The following is a 15,644-nucleotide window of genomic DNA, read 5'->3' on the forward strand; positions in this document are numbered from 1 at the left end:
CACCACTAATGGTTGGGCTTGAAAGTGATTTTTTTCTATTGTTCATACTTAACTGCTAAGTGATTCATTTTCTGAGGTAGATGCCTGATTCTACAATTCCACCTTGATAATGTGTTCAATTTCAACAGTCACATCTGTACATTATTTCTACATTTTTAAATTTGCCATTTTACTTTTTTTTACTTTCATTTTCATCTATACTACTTTTAACATCCACATATAGTACCATGCTACATTTTTATGTATATGTATTTTTCATGTATATCATAAAATACAGAAAAATAAGCACTTCAGGTTATATTATTATTGTTGTTTTGAAACACATTATTTGGGCTTATGGCACTTAGTAAGAGAAAATTTTTCTTACAGGCCAAAGACATGACCCAAATTACAGAAGGAACTTTTTCCTTCTGCTTTTCATATACCCAACCATTTCTACACCAATTTCAAAAGGTTTTTCATTTATGCTATCATTTTTACACACTTAAAAAAAAAGTTTTCCTTTTTAATTTTCTATTCTTTTCAAAAATGTTTTCTTTCCATCTTTCTATTTTAGTGTAATTTACCATTTTCAATGAATCTTTCTGTCCAATGAAAACTGAATTTGTAAATGTTACTAGTTTTGTAAAATGATTTCAAAGGTAAATCTTTAAAATGCAGTTTTCATGTGTACAAAAGGTGTTAACTGTCTGAAAGCTGAGGTGACCAAAGAAAAATAAGGAAATTATTACCAGCAAAATGTTTATATGAACAACTTTTTACAGTGTAAAATACAATTTTTATTTCTTCAAATACTTACAAAAAGTGACGTTTTTACAAAAAAGTTCTTTAAATAATATTCAATTTCTCTATTTACATTTATACAACTCTGTCAAAATAGAGTTTCAAAGAGGCTAGAACTTTGGTCCTTATGATTGGCTGAGGGCAAAAAAAGGAGCTGAAACAGAAATTTAAAACAATTCTAACAATACGACAATTTTATTTTATTCTGTAACATTTCATTGTGGTTTCCTCCATGTTTTTAGGACACGAGAAGAGAACTGTCTTTTACCTAGTACTTGGTAACTGACTCTCAAACCACATTTGTACTATCAGTACATTAGTGGTGTTATTAATCTTAGGCATACTGTTTTATGTGTAGTAGGTAGTTTGGGATGCAGCATTATATTTTTTAACTGTTAACTTTAGGTGTTAGCTGGAAGGACAAAATTTTAACCAGTGTGTCATTAAATGTATCAATAAAAAAGGACACGTGCTTGAATCCATTTAAATTAATTTGCTTTGCCTTAACAAAGAAACTGAAGAGTATAACCACAAAAAAGAAAAATGGAAAAGGCAAAGAAGAACTGTGGGTATTATGTTCCAGCCAACTGTTTGCCCATAGGTTGAATAATATTATGTGACCCACAATGCTGTCCTTTGCAATAAGTAATCAGAAGCCGTCCAAATGGTTCAGGCCGTTGGCTCGTATGTGGATTTCTTCTAGAAAGTTCTCTAGCTGCTCGATCAAAACCCTCTTCTTAAACCTGCGCAAAAACAGAAATGTTCAAGTGGTATAACAGTAAAACCAGCTGCTAAAATAGCCTGCTTACTGAGGGTATCCTTCATCCATTGGTCTTTGTTGTTTAATATACTTTTTGTACATATATCTACTTCAAATGTACATATTTTAAAGATGCATTTATAAATATAAACAAGAAAACTTTTCAGTCATGGTTGGCAATTAGAGTTTAAAGACACCTACATAAACAGTGAGCTTTCTGCATAACAGTGGTTCAGTTTTGGCACACTACTTGTGGCAAACCATCTGGAATTCCTCAAGGTTACCAGGGTTTCAAGATGGCTTTATGTCCGTATTCACTCCATTATTTTAGGTTCTCCCCTAAAACGTACACACTGCTCCAATATTTTATTTGATGTGCAGAAAAGCAGCACCATATCATGATACCTTCATACTTCACTGTGAGTACTGTTATTCACACTGCTTCAGTTTCCTTTACCAAATTATCCTGGTCAGGGTTGCAGCAGGTCTGATTCAATCAGGAAACTTCTTTATGATTACATTTGATTTGTTCTATGGACATCCTGTACTAAAGTGATAGACCTCACAAAGAGATAATCTACATATTTCTAACCGAAGTTAACAATCAACAAATGAAGTAATTTGAACAGGTAATTATTGTAAAAATAATCATACAAATGCTTGCACCACTGCAAAGTGTACTAAATCAAATCTCTGTACCTTGCTGCCTCTTTGATGATGTTCTGCAGAAAGATTAGCCGAGTTTCCAGACTGCCCTGAACCTGCTTCAGGAGATAGAAGATCTTCTCATAACCTGCACGAACAGAGAGACTTTCACTTCAGGATTAAAACACTTGTTTCCAACTTCAGTTCCACAATGTTTTCACCTTTTATGTTCTGATATTCATTGAAGTTATTCTTTGTTTCACTGAATGTTCATCAAGAGTGGCGGTGAGTCCAGTTTTGATTACGATCAACACTGAGCGCTAGGCAGGAATACCACAGAATGGCACCTGTCTATAATCAGGGCTTCGGTCTTAGACATAACCAGTCATATCTGTGTGGACACCCGGCTGGTCGATACCACTGCTGAGATCGAACCCAGATCTCAGTGGGTTAGTGTAAAAGTTAATTAATTCGGTCTGAATTATAATTAAAGTTTGTGTTGTAATTTTCAATTTACTGTACTCTCAATAGTTTAAGCTTTCCAAAAGTCATGGCGACCCCTACGTCATGGCTAGGATAAATATTATTAACAGTATGCAGTGTCTTTGTTCTATTAGTCATGGATTAACCAAATCATATCCAATAGTGCCTGAGAGTTTCAAGAAAGAAGCCATGTTATCCTTGCTTATTAATTAGCAAAACGGCACTTGGATAACATAGAACACGGAATCAGTTGCAACTGTTAAATATGGTGATGGTAGCTTTGTTATGGGGAGGCTTTTAAGCAGCATTTGTTTACTGTTTTGCAGCTAGCTAGTGTAAGCTTTTGTGGGCAAGCACCTTCATCTATAAATTGAGCTATATTTAAAAGATTATTATGCAGTGGTACACATTCTATTAGGGATGTTTCTTTTCAAATGGCTCAAAGTGAGCAAATGAATAACTTCAATAATACAGCTATTTTAAATTAAAAGTTTGAAGAAAAATGTTGATCTGTCTCCACTTCTCTATAACAACTGTTATATTTGTTCAATTCTGGCAATTCAAAACAATACATGCTCTTACAGCGGCCTGGCTTCCGGATCTCCCTGGTGATCAGCACTCTGAGTTCTGTGTTGAGCTCACGCCCTTCCTCTTTCTTCAGTTTCTTTAGCCCATCTTCCTCCTTATCTATTCTTCCATTGTCCAGCTTGTCTTCCTCTTCTTCCTTCTCTAAATTATTACTGTAATGGTTAGGCAGTAAAGATGCCAGTTCCAGAGTATGATCCGAGTCCATGTGGCTCATGTGATTAGAGTCTGGGGTGCAATCCAAATCAAGGCTGCCCACATGGTTGGATTCATGGTTGGCGATGGGAGGATGATCCAATTCAAAGTGGACTGAGTGGTTGGTATCAGGAACTGAAGGCAAACGTTACAGACAAAAAATTAGATGGAAAACTGTTAAAGTCGCTGAGTGTGGAGGTAGGTGTGTGTGTGTGTGTGTGTGTGTGTGTGTGTGTGTGTGTTTATCCCTCACCTCTAGGTGGTGTCTTATTGGGTGGAGTGTATGCCCGCTGCAGTATAGGTGACATGCACCTTCTTCTTTTCGGGGCACCAGCTGATGAACTGCCATCCCCAGGTCGCTTGCCTTTCCCTTGAGTGCTCGTCACAAACTCGTCCGCCTCATCCACTACCATTGCCTATAAAAAAAGAAAGAAGAGGTATATACAGTAAAAACATACAGAACCAAGCTAAAACTATCATTATTATGTAAAACTATATTAAATTATGTGTTGTGCTATCTAGCTAATTAAGCACCAATACATTATTATTTTATAGGCATGTTTTAGCCATTATGTTACCCATGAATTGCTGCCATTTTGCAGAGGCACAAATATTACGCCAGTAGTTTTAAAACTTTTGGAACTGAAGTAACACTTTGTGGAATTTTTCCCTATTTTTGTTTCCAGGTTGCATTTTTTTGATGCATTAGTGGACTGTATTAGGTGACAATGGTTTTCCGAAGTAGTCCTGAGCTTATTTGACTTTATTTATCACAGTAGCATGAAGGTCATGTTTTACACACTTTGGTTACATTCATCACCAAAACGGTAGTTACTCGTTACACAAGATTCATCAGTTCACAAGTTTATTGTCAAACACAGTCATGGACAATTTTGTTTCTCCAATTCACCTCACTTGCATGTCTTTGGACTGTGGGAGGAAACCAGAGCTACCAGAGGAAACCCACGCAGACACGGAGAGAACATGCAAACTCCACACAGAAAGGACCTGGACTGCCCACCTGGGGATTGAACCCTGGACCTTCTTGCTGTGAGGCGACAGTGCTACCCACTGAGCCACCGTGCCGACCCAATTAACTAATTTAATTTTAATGAATAGTTTTTCAATATAATAGGACACTGTAATGGATTACTACCAATTATTGTCAATTTACCCTTCATGAACTGAAAAAGAAAAGACTGAAAATTTGTACCTTTTTGTCCAGTTTAAAAGGATTCCCAAAAGTGTGCACCCGCTTGGGTTGGTCAGGGTCGGCCTCTCTTAAGGGGGCAGGGACATGTTTTAGGAAGTCCTGATAGTTGCCCATCTGTGCTATGGGCACACTGTGGAGTTGATCTAAACAGAGAAAAAAAATGAAAGCATTAACAACAACAAACATTTAAACAATTTTTAAAAAATGACAACATTTCAACAATGAATTCTTCAAGTATTCATTGATTTTCGTGTCCTTTATAATAGAAGGATATTTTATAATAATAATAATAATCTAGGACAGATGGAATGCCTTTATTTGCCATATATACATATACATGTTTACAATACATTGAAATTCGTTTTAGCAAATCCCAGCTTGTTTGGAAGCTGGGGTCAGAAAGCAAAGTCAGCGATTGTAAGGCATCCCTGGAGCCTTGTCACACAGATAGATCAGCTATTAAGCCCACAAACTAGAAACAAATAAATGCCATAAACCTTTGATTTGTAGATTAATTATTTAAAGTGCTACCTTGATCTTGGCCCTTTAGGGCACACAGGCTGGTGTTCAGAAGGTTTCGCCTCATGCGGCTCAGCTGGTCCAGCAGATGCATTCTGGGTATGTCATACGGGTTCCGTAAACTCTGTGGCTTCAGGGCCTGAATGTGGAAACACAGCCGAACAATTAAAAATGCTTTATGTATGTATTCCTAATTATAAAAATGTATACAAAGTGTATAAGTTTGAGACCTTGTTAAGCACAGCCAGCTGAAAGCCCGAGAACTCTTTGTGGTTGAACTCTATTGGCCCATCTCCCATGATGCCTTGTAACAGCTGTGCAAAATCCTTCCTGTGAGCCAGGGAGATGGCAGATAATCGGGGGCGGAGTTTAATCCCAGCCTCAGACCCCACTTTCTTACCCACCAGGGCACAAACTCGGTCGGCCTCCGCTTTCGCCTGAAGTGCAAATACACAGACCACATGATTTCACATGCTTGAATGGCATTAATAATTATAGCTTACATCATTGCTGTGCTTTTTGAAATTATTGTAGCATCAGTGGTTATTATTATTAAACATAAAGTTAAACTTATTAGTATTATTTACAATAAAGTTTTAATTTGAGAGGGTTATATGCTTCTAAACAACTAAAACTGCACAAATACACATTTATTACATTTACAATTTAACACAGAAACTACCTGCTGGCTCAGTTTTTTGAGGTAGGATGTAACACTGTAGCTCAGACCGTACTCCATGTTTTCTGCTAGAAGGTGCGGTGCACCCATCATCCTTAGCGCCTTCCTCAGGGGCTAAAAGTGTTAAACAAAAATATCAAATATTAACAATTTGTTTCCAAATTTTTAACTTAACAGTTGCATGCAAATGTGAAGGAGTGAACACACTATTGCATATATATTCAGTGTATAGTTCTAGGCATTTTATACACCAACAGGTCATTTGGAGTGTGGGCTGATCCAAATAAAAGTATTATGTAGTATGCAACTATGTATGTGTTACTTACTGTGATGTAATAAGGCGGTACGATTTTCAGGTAGTTCTCGAAGGCCTGGCGCCATTTGACAGTGGGTTTAAACTTGTGCACTCGAATCAAGTCATCTAAGGGTAAACCAGCAAATACATGATAATGAAGCATTATAACATACATAGTATATTTTTCCACAAGTCATACTGTTGCCATTTAGCAGGTGGTGGAAAAAAGGCAGTGTCAAAAACCACACCTCTTGCCATAAGCTCCTTTCACAGGTTACCTTTACTGGTAATGTCATAGCTTCCACACATACAGCCTGTACACTTACATGATTCATTTGATTTAAATTAAAAATTTTATTTAAAAGGACCACCAATTTACTGGCATGTCTTTTTATACTGCTGTGGTACTCAGGGCTGACTTATTACTTAGTTATAGACTATGCATACTAGTAATAAACACACTTTAGAGTCTTTTATCAGTTACAAAACTAGTTGTAAAAATAATCTCAGGAAATATATAGTCCATGCAAACTCTATGAACTCTATAAAGTATCAGGAGAGTTTAAATGCAGTTCTTTCTGCCCCTGGGTAATAGCTGGATTGTCCAATTGTATAAGGATCTAGACATGCATCCAAATCTACAAGCATATAAAATAAATAACAAAAATTATGAATAATTCCCTAAAGAAAGCAGAATGTAAAGCTACTTACCGAGAAGGGGCAGCACCACAGGGTAGTTGTAGGGCATGATGAAAAGGTTAACACAGTTAAGCACAGTGCTGGCCTTTAAGTAACCGAAGGGCTGCCCAAGCTCTCCGTATTTAGCGCTGTTGCTCATGTACACCTGAAAATTCAATGTTTACATGTATTAATGATTTACAAACAAGACTTAAGAATGTTCAGCTTTATTTTAAAATTAATAAACCCATTTGTTATTAGTCTTTCACATTAGGCCACTACAACACTGTCTTCATGCAACGGTTATACTGTAGTTCTGCTCCATAACCTAACCACATCAGCTTCAGCTAGTGAACAGATGACCTTTCTTCTCAATAAATAAACTCAGAAAGAGTTAAATGTATTGTTCCTCTATAGTAAAGTAAACATATCCAGACATATTGAGATCCTAGTTGTTCAATATGAATGTTCAGTTTGAATGGTCTGTCCACAATGTTGGTCTGTCCATTTAAATGTAATAATAATTGTTTTCTTTTATTAGCAGTGATATATTTTCTGCTACCCCTCCCAAAACTTGACATCTTTGCCTTCTCTGTTTTATAGTGAGTAGCACTAATATTAGTTAAGAATAGAAATACAGGGGTTGGACAATGAAACTGAAACACCTGTCATTTTAGTGTGGGAGGTTTCATGGCTAAATTGGACCAGTCTGGTGGCCAATCTTCATTAATTGCGCATTGCACCAGTAAGAGCAGAGTGTGAAGGTTCAATTAGCAGGGTAAGAGCACAGTTTTGCTCAAAATATTGCAATGCACACAACATTATGGGTGACATACCAGAGTTCAAAAGAGGACAAATTGTTGGTGCACGTCTTGCTGGCGCATCTGTGACCAAGACAGCAAGTCTTTGTGATGTATCAAGAGCCACGGTATCCAGGGTAATGTCAGCATACCACCAAGAAGGACAAACCACATCCAACAGGATTAACTGTGGACGCAAGAGGAAGCTGTCTGAAAGGGATGTTCGGGTGCTAACCCGGATTGTATCCAAAAAACATAAAACCACGGCTGCCCAAATCACGGCAGAATTAAATGTGCACCTCAACTCTCCTGTTTCCACCAGAACTGTCCGTCGGGAGCTCCACAGGGTCAATATACACGGCCGGGCTGCTATAGCCAAACTTTTGGTCACTCGTGCCAATGCCAAACGTCAGTTTCAATGGTGCAAGGAGCGCAAATCTTGGGCTGTGGACACCTTTACTGTTTTCCCCACATCCGGGAGAGTTACGGTGTGGAGAAGCCCCAAAGAAGCGTACCACCCAGACTGTTGCATGCCCAGAGTGAAGCATGGGGGTGGATCAGTGATGGTTTGGGCTGCCATATCATGGCATTCCCTTGGCCCAATACTTGTGCTAGATGGGCGCGTCACTGCCAAGGACTACCGAACCATTCTGGAGGACCATGTGCATCCAATGGTTCAAACATTGTATCCTGAAGGCGGTGCCGTGTATCAGGATGACAATGCACCAATACACACAGCAAGACTGGTGAAAGATTGGTTTGATGAACATGAAAGTGAAATTGAACATCTCCCATGGCCTGCACAGTCACCAGATCTAAATATTATTGAGCCACTTTGGGGTGTTTTGGAGAAGCGAGTCAGGAAACGTTTTCCTCCACCAGCATCACGTAGTGACCTGGCCACTATCCTGCAAGAAGTATGGCTTAAAATCCCTCTGACCACTGTGCAGGACTTGTATATGTCATTTCCAAGACGAATTGACGCTGTATTGGCCGCAAAAGGAGGCCCTACACCATACTAATAAATTATTGTGTACCAGGTGTTTCAGTTTCATTGTCCAACCCCTGTAAATGCTGGTGGCCCAGAACAGTACCTAAAAGTTTTAGATTTCCAGTGAAACTGAAGTCCCACAATCAGTAATAAGTGCTGGGGGTTGAACACTTTTCAAGGCTGTGGATTTTAAGTGTGATGGTCTTACCTGCCAGCAGGTGTGTGGTGACTTTCTCTCCAGAATGTACTGTGTGAGAGGTGATGGCTCCAGCTCATACTTATCAAAGGGGACCTTGTCTATGACCATTGGTTCGGCCTCTGCACACAAAAAACGCACCTGGGGATGGGCCATTCGGGGTGGCTGCAAACACACATGGCAAAAGTACAAAATAAATTAAAATACATAGTGTCTGTGGTTTTGTGTAATAGGAACAAGTTTAAAAGAAGGTGGAAACTGGTGGTGTTGAAATTGTGTTTGGTTTAAGCTACATAGACTGAAAGGCTTTTCAAGGCAGATAAACTTTTAAATCAATCTAAAAAATTTAAAAAATTTCTTTAGCAAGCCAGCCAGTTTGATGTAAAATAAATATACCACATATGGTGCAGTACACATTTTCAGGTGAGCTATTAAGTTAAAAGCCTGATCCATAAGGTGCATTGCATCTCAAAAACATTTTAAACATGAGTCTTACCAGAGTAGGGGAGTTCTGATCATGCCAAAAGGACTCAGGAATGGGCCAGTGACCAACAGGGACACCCGTCTTGGGGTTAGGCCGAACATAAATCAGCTTATGGCAGCTGTGCCAAGGCTGAGGGCCAGACTTTACCTCTGATGGGCCATCTAAAAGAAATGCAAAAGAAAACAAACAAAAAAAATAAGACAACATTATATACAGTATAAATCCATTTTGTCAATATGGATAAGTCATGAACAATAGGATTAAAATAGCTTATTGAAGGAGCGTCTAAAACATTATTATTATTTCTCAGATATAAAGGGAAAAAGCCCCAATGCAAACTCAGAGTTCCAGTTCAAATCCAAAACATCCACGTTTCCCCAGTAGTAATTATGTGGTCATTGCACATTTGCTAAGAACTGCAATGGCACTTGGCTTCTAAGAAAAACTGACAATGATTGTGCTAGAAACAAGTGCGGCTACGCCCACAGGATTTCTAAAAACTATTTTTCGTTTAACTTCATTTCCGTTTTGGATGAGTTTACTTCATAACACAAGGATGAAGTCTCATACTTTAGTACAAAATAGGCCTACTACTTCCTCTGGAGTAATGTACCCTTTCTCATTGGTAACAGTGCACCATTTGTAAATCCTAATATTCTTATTAAGTAGTCCTAAGTGCCTACATTTACTGTTTGACACTTTGTCACTGTTTAAACATTAAATATGAGTGATTTGTTCAATGTGTTCCAAACCACAGCCCATGCACTATATGTAACTATACCATTGATAGTGACCTTTTAACTATTACAAATACTATTTAGTACAGTGGGGTGTAGCTTGAAATGCAACTTACTTCCATCATTGCTGTTTTAAAGCTTTTTCTTTAGGTTGTATTTTTTGTAGTTAATACTTGCTCAATACTTACAACCCTGTGTTAACTGCAATGTTGTGAAGTAAAGCACTGAACAAACACTGAAAAATGTTTTTCCTCAAACCACATACCTATTATCTCAAACCGCAGCAGCAAATAGTGATGCATTATTTTATATGTATTTAGTAGAGCGTTAGGTGGATTGGGACACAGCCAAAGATGGATCTCAGATTATTGTTTACAGAAAAATACATTTCCAGTGCTGGAGTGGGCAGTCTAGAAAGCCCGGTGTTCTTTTTTTCTTTTTAGTCCAGGTTTGATTTTAACACAACACTGATTGGTAAGTGCAAAGTTTATAACTAATAAGGTAACACACTGATAAAATCTCACAAAACAAATAACACAGTAATGGTAAGATTTCTAACCTTCAGTAGGGTCGGCGCCCGTCTTTTCAAAGTTGATGACAACACCACTCTGGATTTTCTGCACCAGAGATTCCAAACACTGATTCAACATACGTTGAGAAAACACACTGTACGAACGTCCTACATAAACAGATAAAAAAAAGACATAATTTTTAAATGACTTTTCCCCCTGTTCATTTTTACCAACCCCTTTATTCTGGTTTGGGTTATGATGGGTCCAGGGACACGTAAAATTACCCTGAACAAGGTGCCAATCATCGTATGGAAACACACACTAATATTTTCACTCACAAAACATAAAAACACTACATTTTAAATTTATCAAGGCAATTTTATCTGTAATTTAAAATACATTCCATGTTAAAAATCACCACAAAATATTCAGAAAATACTCACCTCCTGTCACTTCACACATTGGCGTAACAGGTGAGGGGTCAGTTGGGACACCGCCCACTGGCTCGGGTTCCAACGGGGCATGACCTGAGAGGCGAAGAACCAATGAAAAGAGCCGCTGGTCCCAACGAAACGGTTCCTTTGTCAACTCACTGCCTGGCAATGGTGTCATCAAGGGCAAATGCAGCTGGACAAAAAATCTCAATTTTAAGACTTGATTTTTGCAAAAAATACAAATACAAATTTTTACGGTAGGTATGCTATTTCAGTATTTATGGCAGTGCTTCTCCACAAATCTCTTTAAAGTAAAGCAAAGTTTGGGCAGTAATCACTAGTGTGTAATTATATCTGGTAGGTTTGTAAACCCTTTGGAATTGCTTTTTACATTTATTTATAAATGACTCATCCAAGTCATTAAGTATGCAATTTAGACCCTTTAGAAGGAATAACGTGCACATAACTGCAAGATGATACTTGCATTGTGGTTAGGTTAAATTCTGATCTATTTTGGAATTCCTTGCATGAACAGCATTCTTTGAGGCTGTGTCACAACATCTTAACGGAGTTAAGGTCTGGTATCTTAACTTCACAACTTCCAATAACCAATTTGTCATAGGCAGCGTAAAACCATGATGCTTCAGTGCCTTCTTCCCATCCCTCTAAAAATGTAGCCTAAAACTGAAAACAATTAAAAAATGTAACTTTCATTTCATGTATACACAGAGATTATGTTGACCTTTTTAAAAAAAATTTTTAAACACAGACCGTACAGTTAAGATCAAAAACGTACACACTTGGAATTACATTCATGACATGATTTTTACTTTCATCAAAGTATTAATCAAAAGTTGATGTATGGTTATTTTTGACCCAACCAATTTCCAGAAAACCCACAATTTTCCAACTGTAAATTCAACACAGTCAAAAATGTAATGTCGTTTATAAGTAGGATAAAGATCAAAAAACATTTTTGGTAAAATTATAGACTTAACTTTAGCTCTAGCCTACTTTCCATACCCAAATTAAAGGCCTTGATAGTCATTTTCATCAAACACGGGACATGAGTGCATAACAGATTAGAAGCAAGTATGGGCAAGGATAAAAAGTTAAAACAAAAAAGATGAAGTATACCAGAAACCCAAAAAGAAAAACAATAATACTTTAGTGGTGATAATACCTCGTCCTGCACTCCAGCAGTGCTGGTCAGCTTGCTGCCATCTGTTATTGCCACTATAACAGCAGGCTCCAAGAAAAATGGGTTTCTTCCCTGTATAGACAAAAAACATTTGAAATCTATATTAGACATATTTAAGAACATACATTTTTACAGTTAATTAACCTCCAGGTGCACCAACTCAAAGCTGGTAAGTGTGTTAAATTTTTACAGGTTGTTTTTACAAGTTTTACCAGGTGTGCTAACACTTTTTACATCGAAAATGGTATCACTGCATATCTTTAATTATCCATCCATCCATCCATCCATCCATCCATCCATCCATCCATCCATCCATCCATCCATCCATCCATCCATCCATCCATCCATCCATCCATCCATCCATCCATCCATCCATCCATCCATCCATCCATCCATCCATCCATCCATCCATCCATCCATCCATCCATCCATCCATCGTTTCCCCTGGTATTTTTTTAAATGACAACAGGTCAAAACATTTTGGTTGAGAAACGTACCTGTCCATAGCTGTCTATCCCCGAAACTAATCTGCTCAGGTTGAGCAAATCGAATGCAGTCCTTAAAGCCTGTCCAAACGTCGTTAATCCAACAGCTTGCAGGTTTCTTAGCTCAGTCATAAAAGTGGCATGGCTCTCTTTCCATCCAGCCTAATAAAACACATGAGACAAGAAGAGAGAAATAGTTATGAATGCTGAATTATCATAATACACAAGCATATTCCTAAAAAGTTGTGACATGGGCAAAATAGAACTGGAAAAACTGTGTATCGATAAAAACACCTGTTTTAGAACTTGTCACTGACAAACAGGTAATGATTTCATAACTGGGTTTAAAAAGAGCCTTAACAATAGGCTCAGTCATTTACAAACAAAAATGAGTTAAGGTTTGCCATCAGTCCAGCCATTTAAGAACAACCTCTTACACTTCGTTACAAGTAATTCAGGGATTTTACTGTTTTTGTTACTGATTTTACTTTCACTCATAATTTGTAATGTTTACAACCCATACCCTAATACATGATCCCAATTTTTAATAGCTCAAAAAGTCTAAACTGTGAAAGCAGCCACTTTCAGTGCAATTTAAACAGTGATGTATTGCTTGATAAAGTCACTCAAAACTCAAATATATATATTATATGTAAAATGTTACTTTAACACAAGTATCAGTTTCCAAGACCTATCCACACAGCAAGATTTAGACCAGCTTAATTTTGAAACACTTTACCCTGCGTAGTACTTTTAGATTAAAATTGTGGCTCTTATCCCTGCGTAGTCCCCTTGCGGCACACAGTGGAACAAAATGTCGGCCATGTTCTGAAAGCGGCAGTGAGGCTGGTCGGAATGTTTCATGCATGGTGCAGAGAACCTGGTTGTTTCTTTCTTATTTAAACACGTTAGGGATAATAGAAAGGTTCTTATGTAAAGTTAACGCTACCTTAATCCCGGCGGGAGCTTCTTCGAAAGAAACCAGCATGTACCGGTCCCCTCTGCTGGCTGGATCTCTACTCCTCAGCTGGTGCAATAATAATTCATAAGTCAGATCAGTCAAAATACAAACATTGATTATTATGAGTGTGAAAATGGAATGTTAGTAAAGTTGGACGTTATTTATGTATTTCTTTACCTTGAGGAAAATCTCGACTGCACCTTTAGCTAGATCCAAATATGTAGTACCCAGGTAAGAGCGCTGGTTCATAGAGGCGGAGGTGTCTATCAGAAACAGGATTACGGGCATTGTGCTGCTGCTGCTCTGGTCAAATCATGTTTTATAGTCGCACTAATAAATAATAGAAAAATCAATTCCTCTCGCGTGTCCTCTTCATCCTGTAAACAATGTGCTAGCTCACATCAGCGCTAAAGCTAATGCTAGCAGCACAACACATTCTCAAAGTGCATTAAACATATAGTTACATGAAAATGCGTCGCTGCGTTGTAAACTTCAATACAGGTCTATAAATCTTGGGTGTGAATAATTAGTGGTTGACGATAGTAAATTATGTGATTTTGGCTGGAAGTTGGAAGAAAAATCCTTAACTTTCACGTCGGTGTAACTTGTACTGGAATCCTTGATCAGCGTCCCACTGCTTTTAACTGTCGCATAACGTCTGACTCCTCCCCTTTCAGCCGGTATCAAAAAAAGAGCGCGCTGATTGGTCGATTCGAGTAACTTCATTAACATACGTACATTAAAAAGTATAAAAGCCTGGCCCTGGCCCTGGCATGCTCAAAATCGAGCTGAGAGGTTTGAGTCAGCTTAGTCGGTTCTGTGATTCTTTCGATTACCATTTTTTTTAAATCAATGCCGCCTGCTTTAACTCACTTAGCAAATAAATGAATCAAACACAAATCAACCAATCCATTATAAGATTTTAATAAAAATGAACCAGTATTACTGTGGAATTAAAACACAACCCCTGTAGCAATACTTCAATTTACCCAGAGAGTAAAACGGAACGCGACTAGTTTTTTTAATGAAAAGATTTAGTCGAATTATTGCTCTGAAGAAGCGAACACAACATATTTCATTCTAATAAATGTAAAGCACCACATTTAATCTTTATTTGTTTTGATAAAACACCTTCACAATAACAACCCCTGCTACAACCTTAATATGATTGGCTACGATAAAGAACAAGGTCTGTCTGGCTGTGTTACAGAGTTAAAGCACATGAACAAAAACATATTTTCATGTTTAAAGCTTTAAACAAAAACATTATATAACCTAAAGGGTGATTATGTAAATGTTCAAGTGTAAAAGCGTGGCAATGGCCGTGTTCGACATAGTGGTGGGGCGTTTGATTCATTGAACCGATTCTTTCTAGTGATGGGTCGGTCGCGAACGATCCGGCTCTAAGAGCCGGCTCTTCAAAGTGAACGACGGGATCCGGCTCCTGATTGGGAGCCGATTCGTTTTTTTCCGAGGTTTTTTTCTGTCAAAGCCGCACGTGATTGGTCAAGATACGTGGTGGCGTTTGTGTGTTTACACTGAGCAGGAGGGGCGGGGTTACACACACACACACACACACACACACACACACACACACACAGCGTGCACACGAACAGGAGGGAGAGAGAACTCAGCGCTTTACACAAATCAAATCACTTTATTGTCACGTCACATTAACACAGGTGTGAAAGGTGAGTGAAATGCTCAGGTGCTCAGTCCCTCACAGTTCCAATACACATTAATTACAAAAAATATACACATTAACTTACACAGCCAGACATGACACGCTGGAAAGGTGAGGAAAATGAGTGAGAGGAAACATAGTAAAGTTTGGACTCGAGGAGCCCCTTTTACAGAGAAGTGCAGGCCCACTGGTGGGAGACCAAGTGTTCAGTCTACCCACATCTTATACATGTGATGGCACATAGACTGTGTATCTGTCCACTCAGAGAGAATATTTTTTAACAGGGCAGATCATAACAGAAAGGAGAAACAGGATCAACCCATC

General features: G+C 38.1%; 1 protein-coding gene across 1 annotated transcript; it reads right to left on the bottom strand.

Moving 5' to 3' along the window:
- Positions 1–959: 959 nt before the first annotated feature.
- ints6 (integrator complex subunit 6) lies at positions 960–14,213 on the bottom strand. The gene is made up of 18 exons (XM_063006297.1): positions 13,814–14,213; positions 13,625–13,702; positions 12,688–12,837; positions 12,173–12,262; positions 10,999–11,182; positions 10,603–10,722; positions 9,319–9,467; positions 8,835–8,987; positions 6,869–7,001; positions 6,189–6,283; positions 5,866–5,976; positions 5,414–5,620; positions 5,196–5,322; positions 4,665–4,807; positions 3,705–3,867; positions 3,254–3,586; positions 2,243–2,336; positions 960–1,526 (listed from the first exon to the last, which is right to left on the bottom strand). The coding sequence occupies exons 1-18, from the start codon at positions 13,922–13,924 to the stop codon at positions 1,433–1,435; spliced, it is 2,535 nt and encodes an 844-aa protein (XP_062862367.1). The 5' UTR covers positions 13,925–14,213; the 3' UTR covers positions 960–1,432.
- Positions 14,214–15,644: the final 1,431 nt, after the last annotated feature.

Source organism: Trichomycterus rosablanca, chromosome 12 (genome assembly GCF_030014385.1).
Source record: "Trichomycterus rosablanca isolate fTriRos1 chromosome 12, fTriRos1.hap1, whole genome shotgun sequence".
Lineage (NCBI taxonomy): Eukaryota > Metazoa > Chordata > Actinopteri > Siluriformes > Trichomycteridae > Trichomycterus > Trichomycterus rosablanca.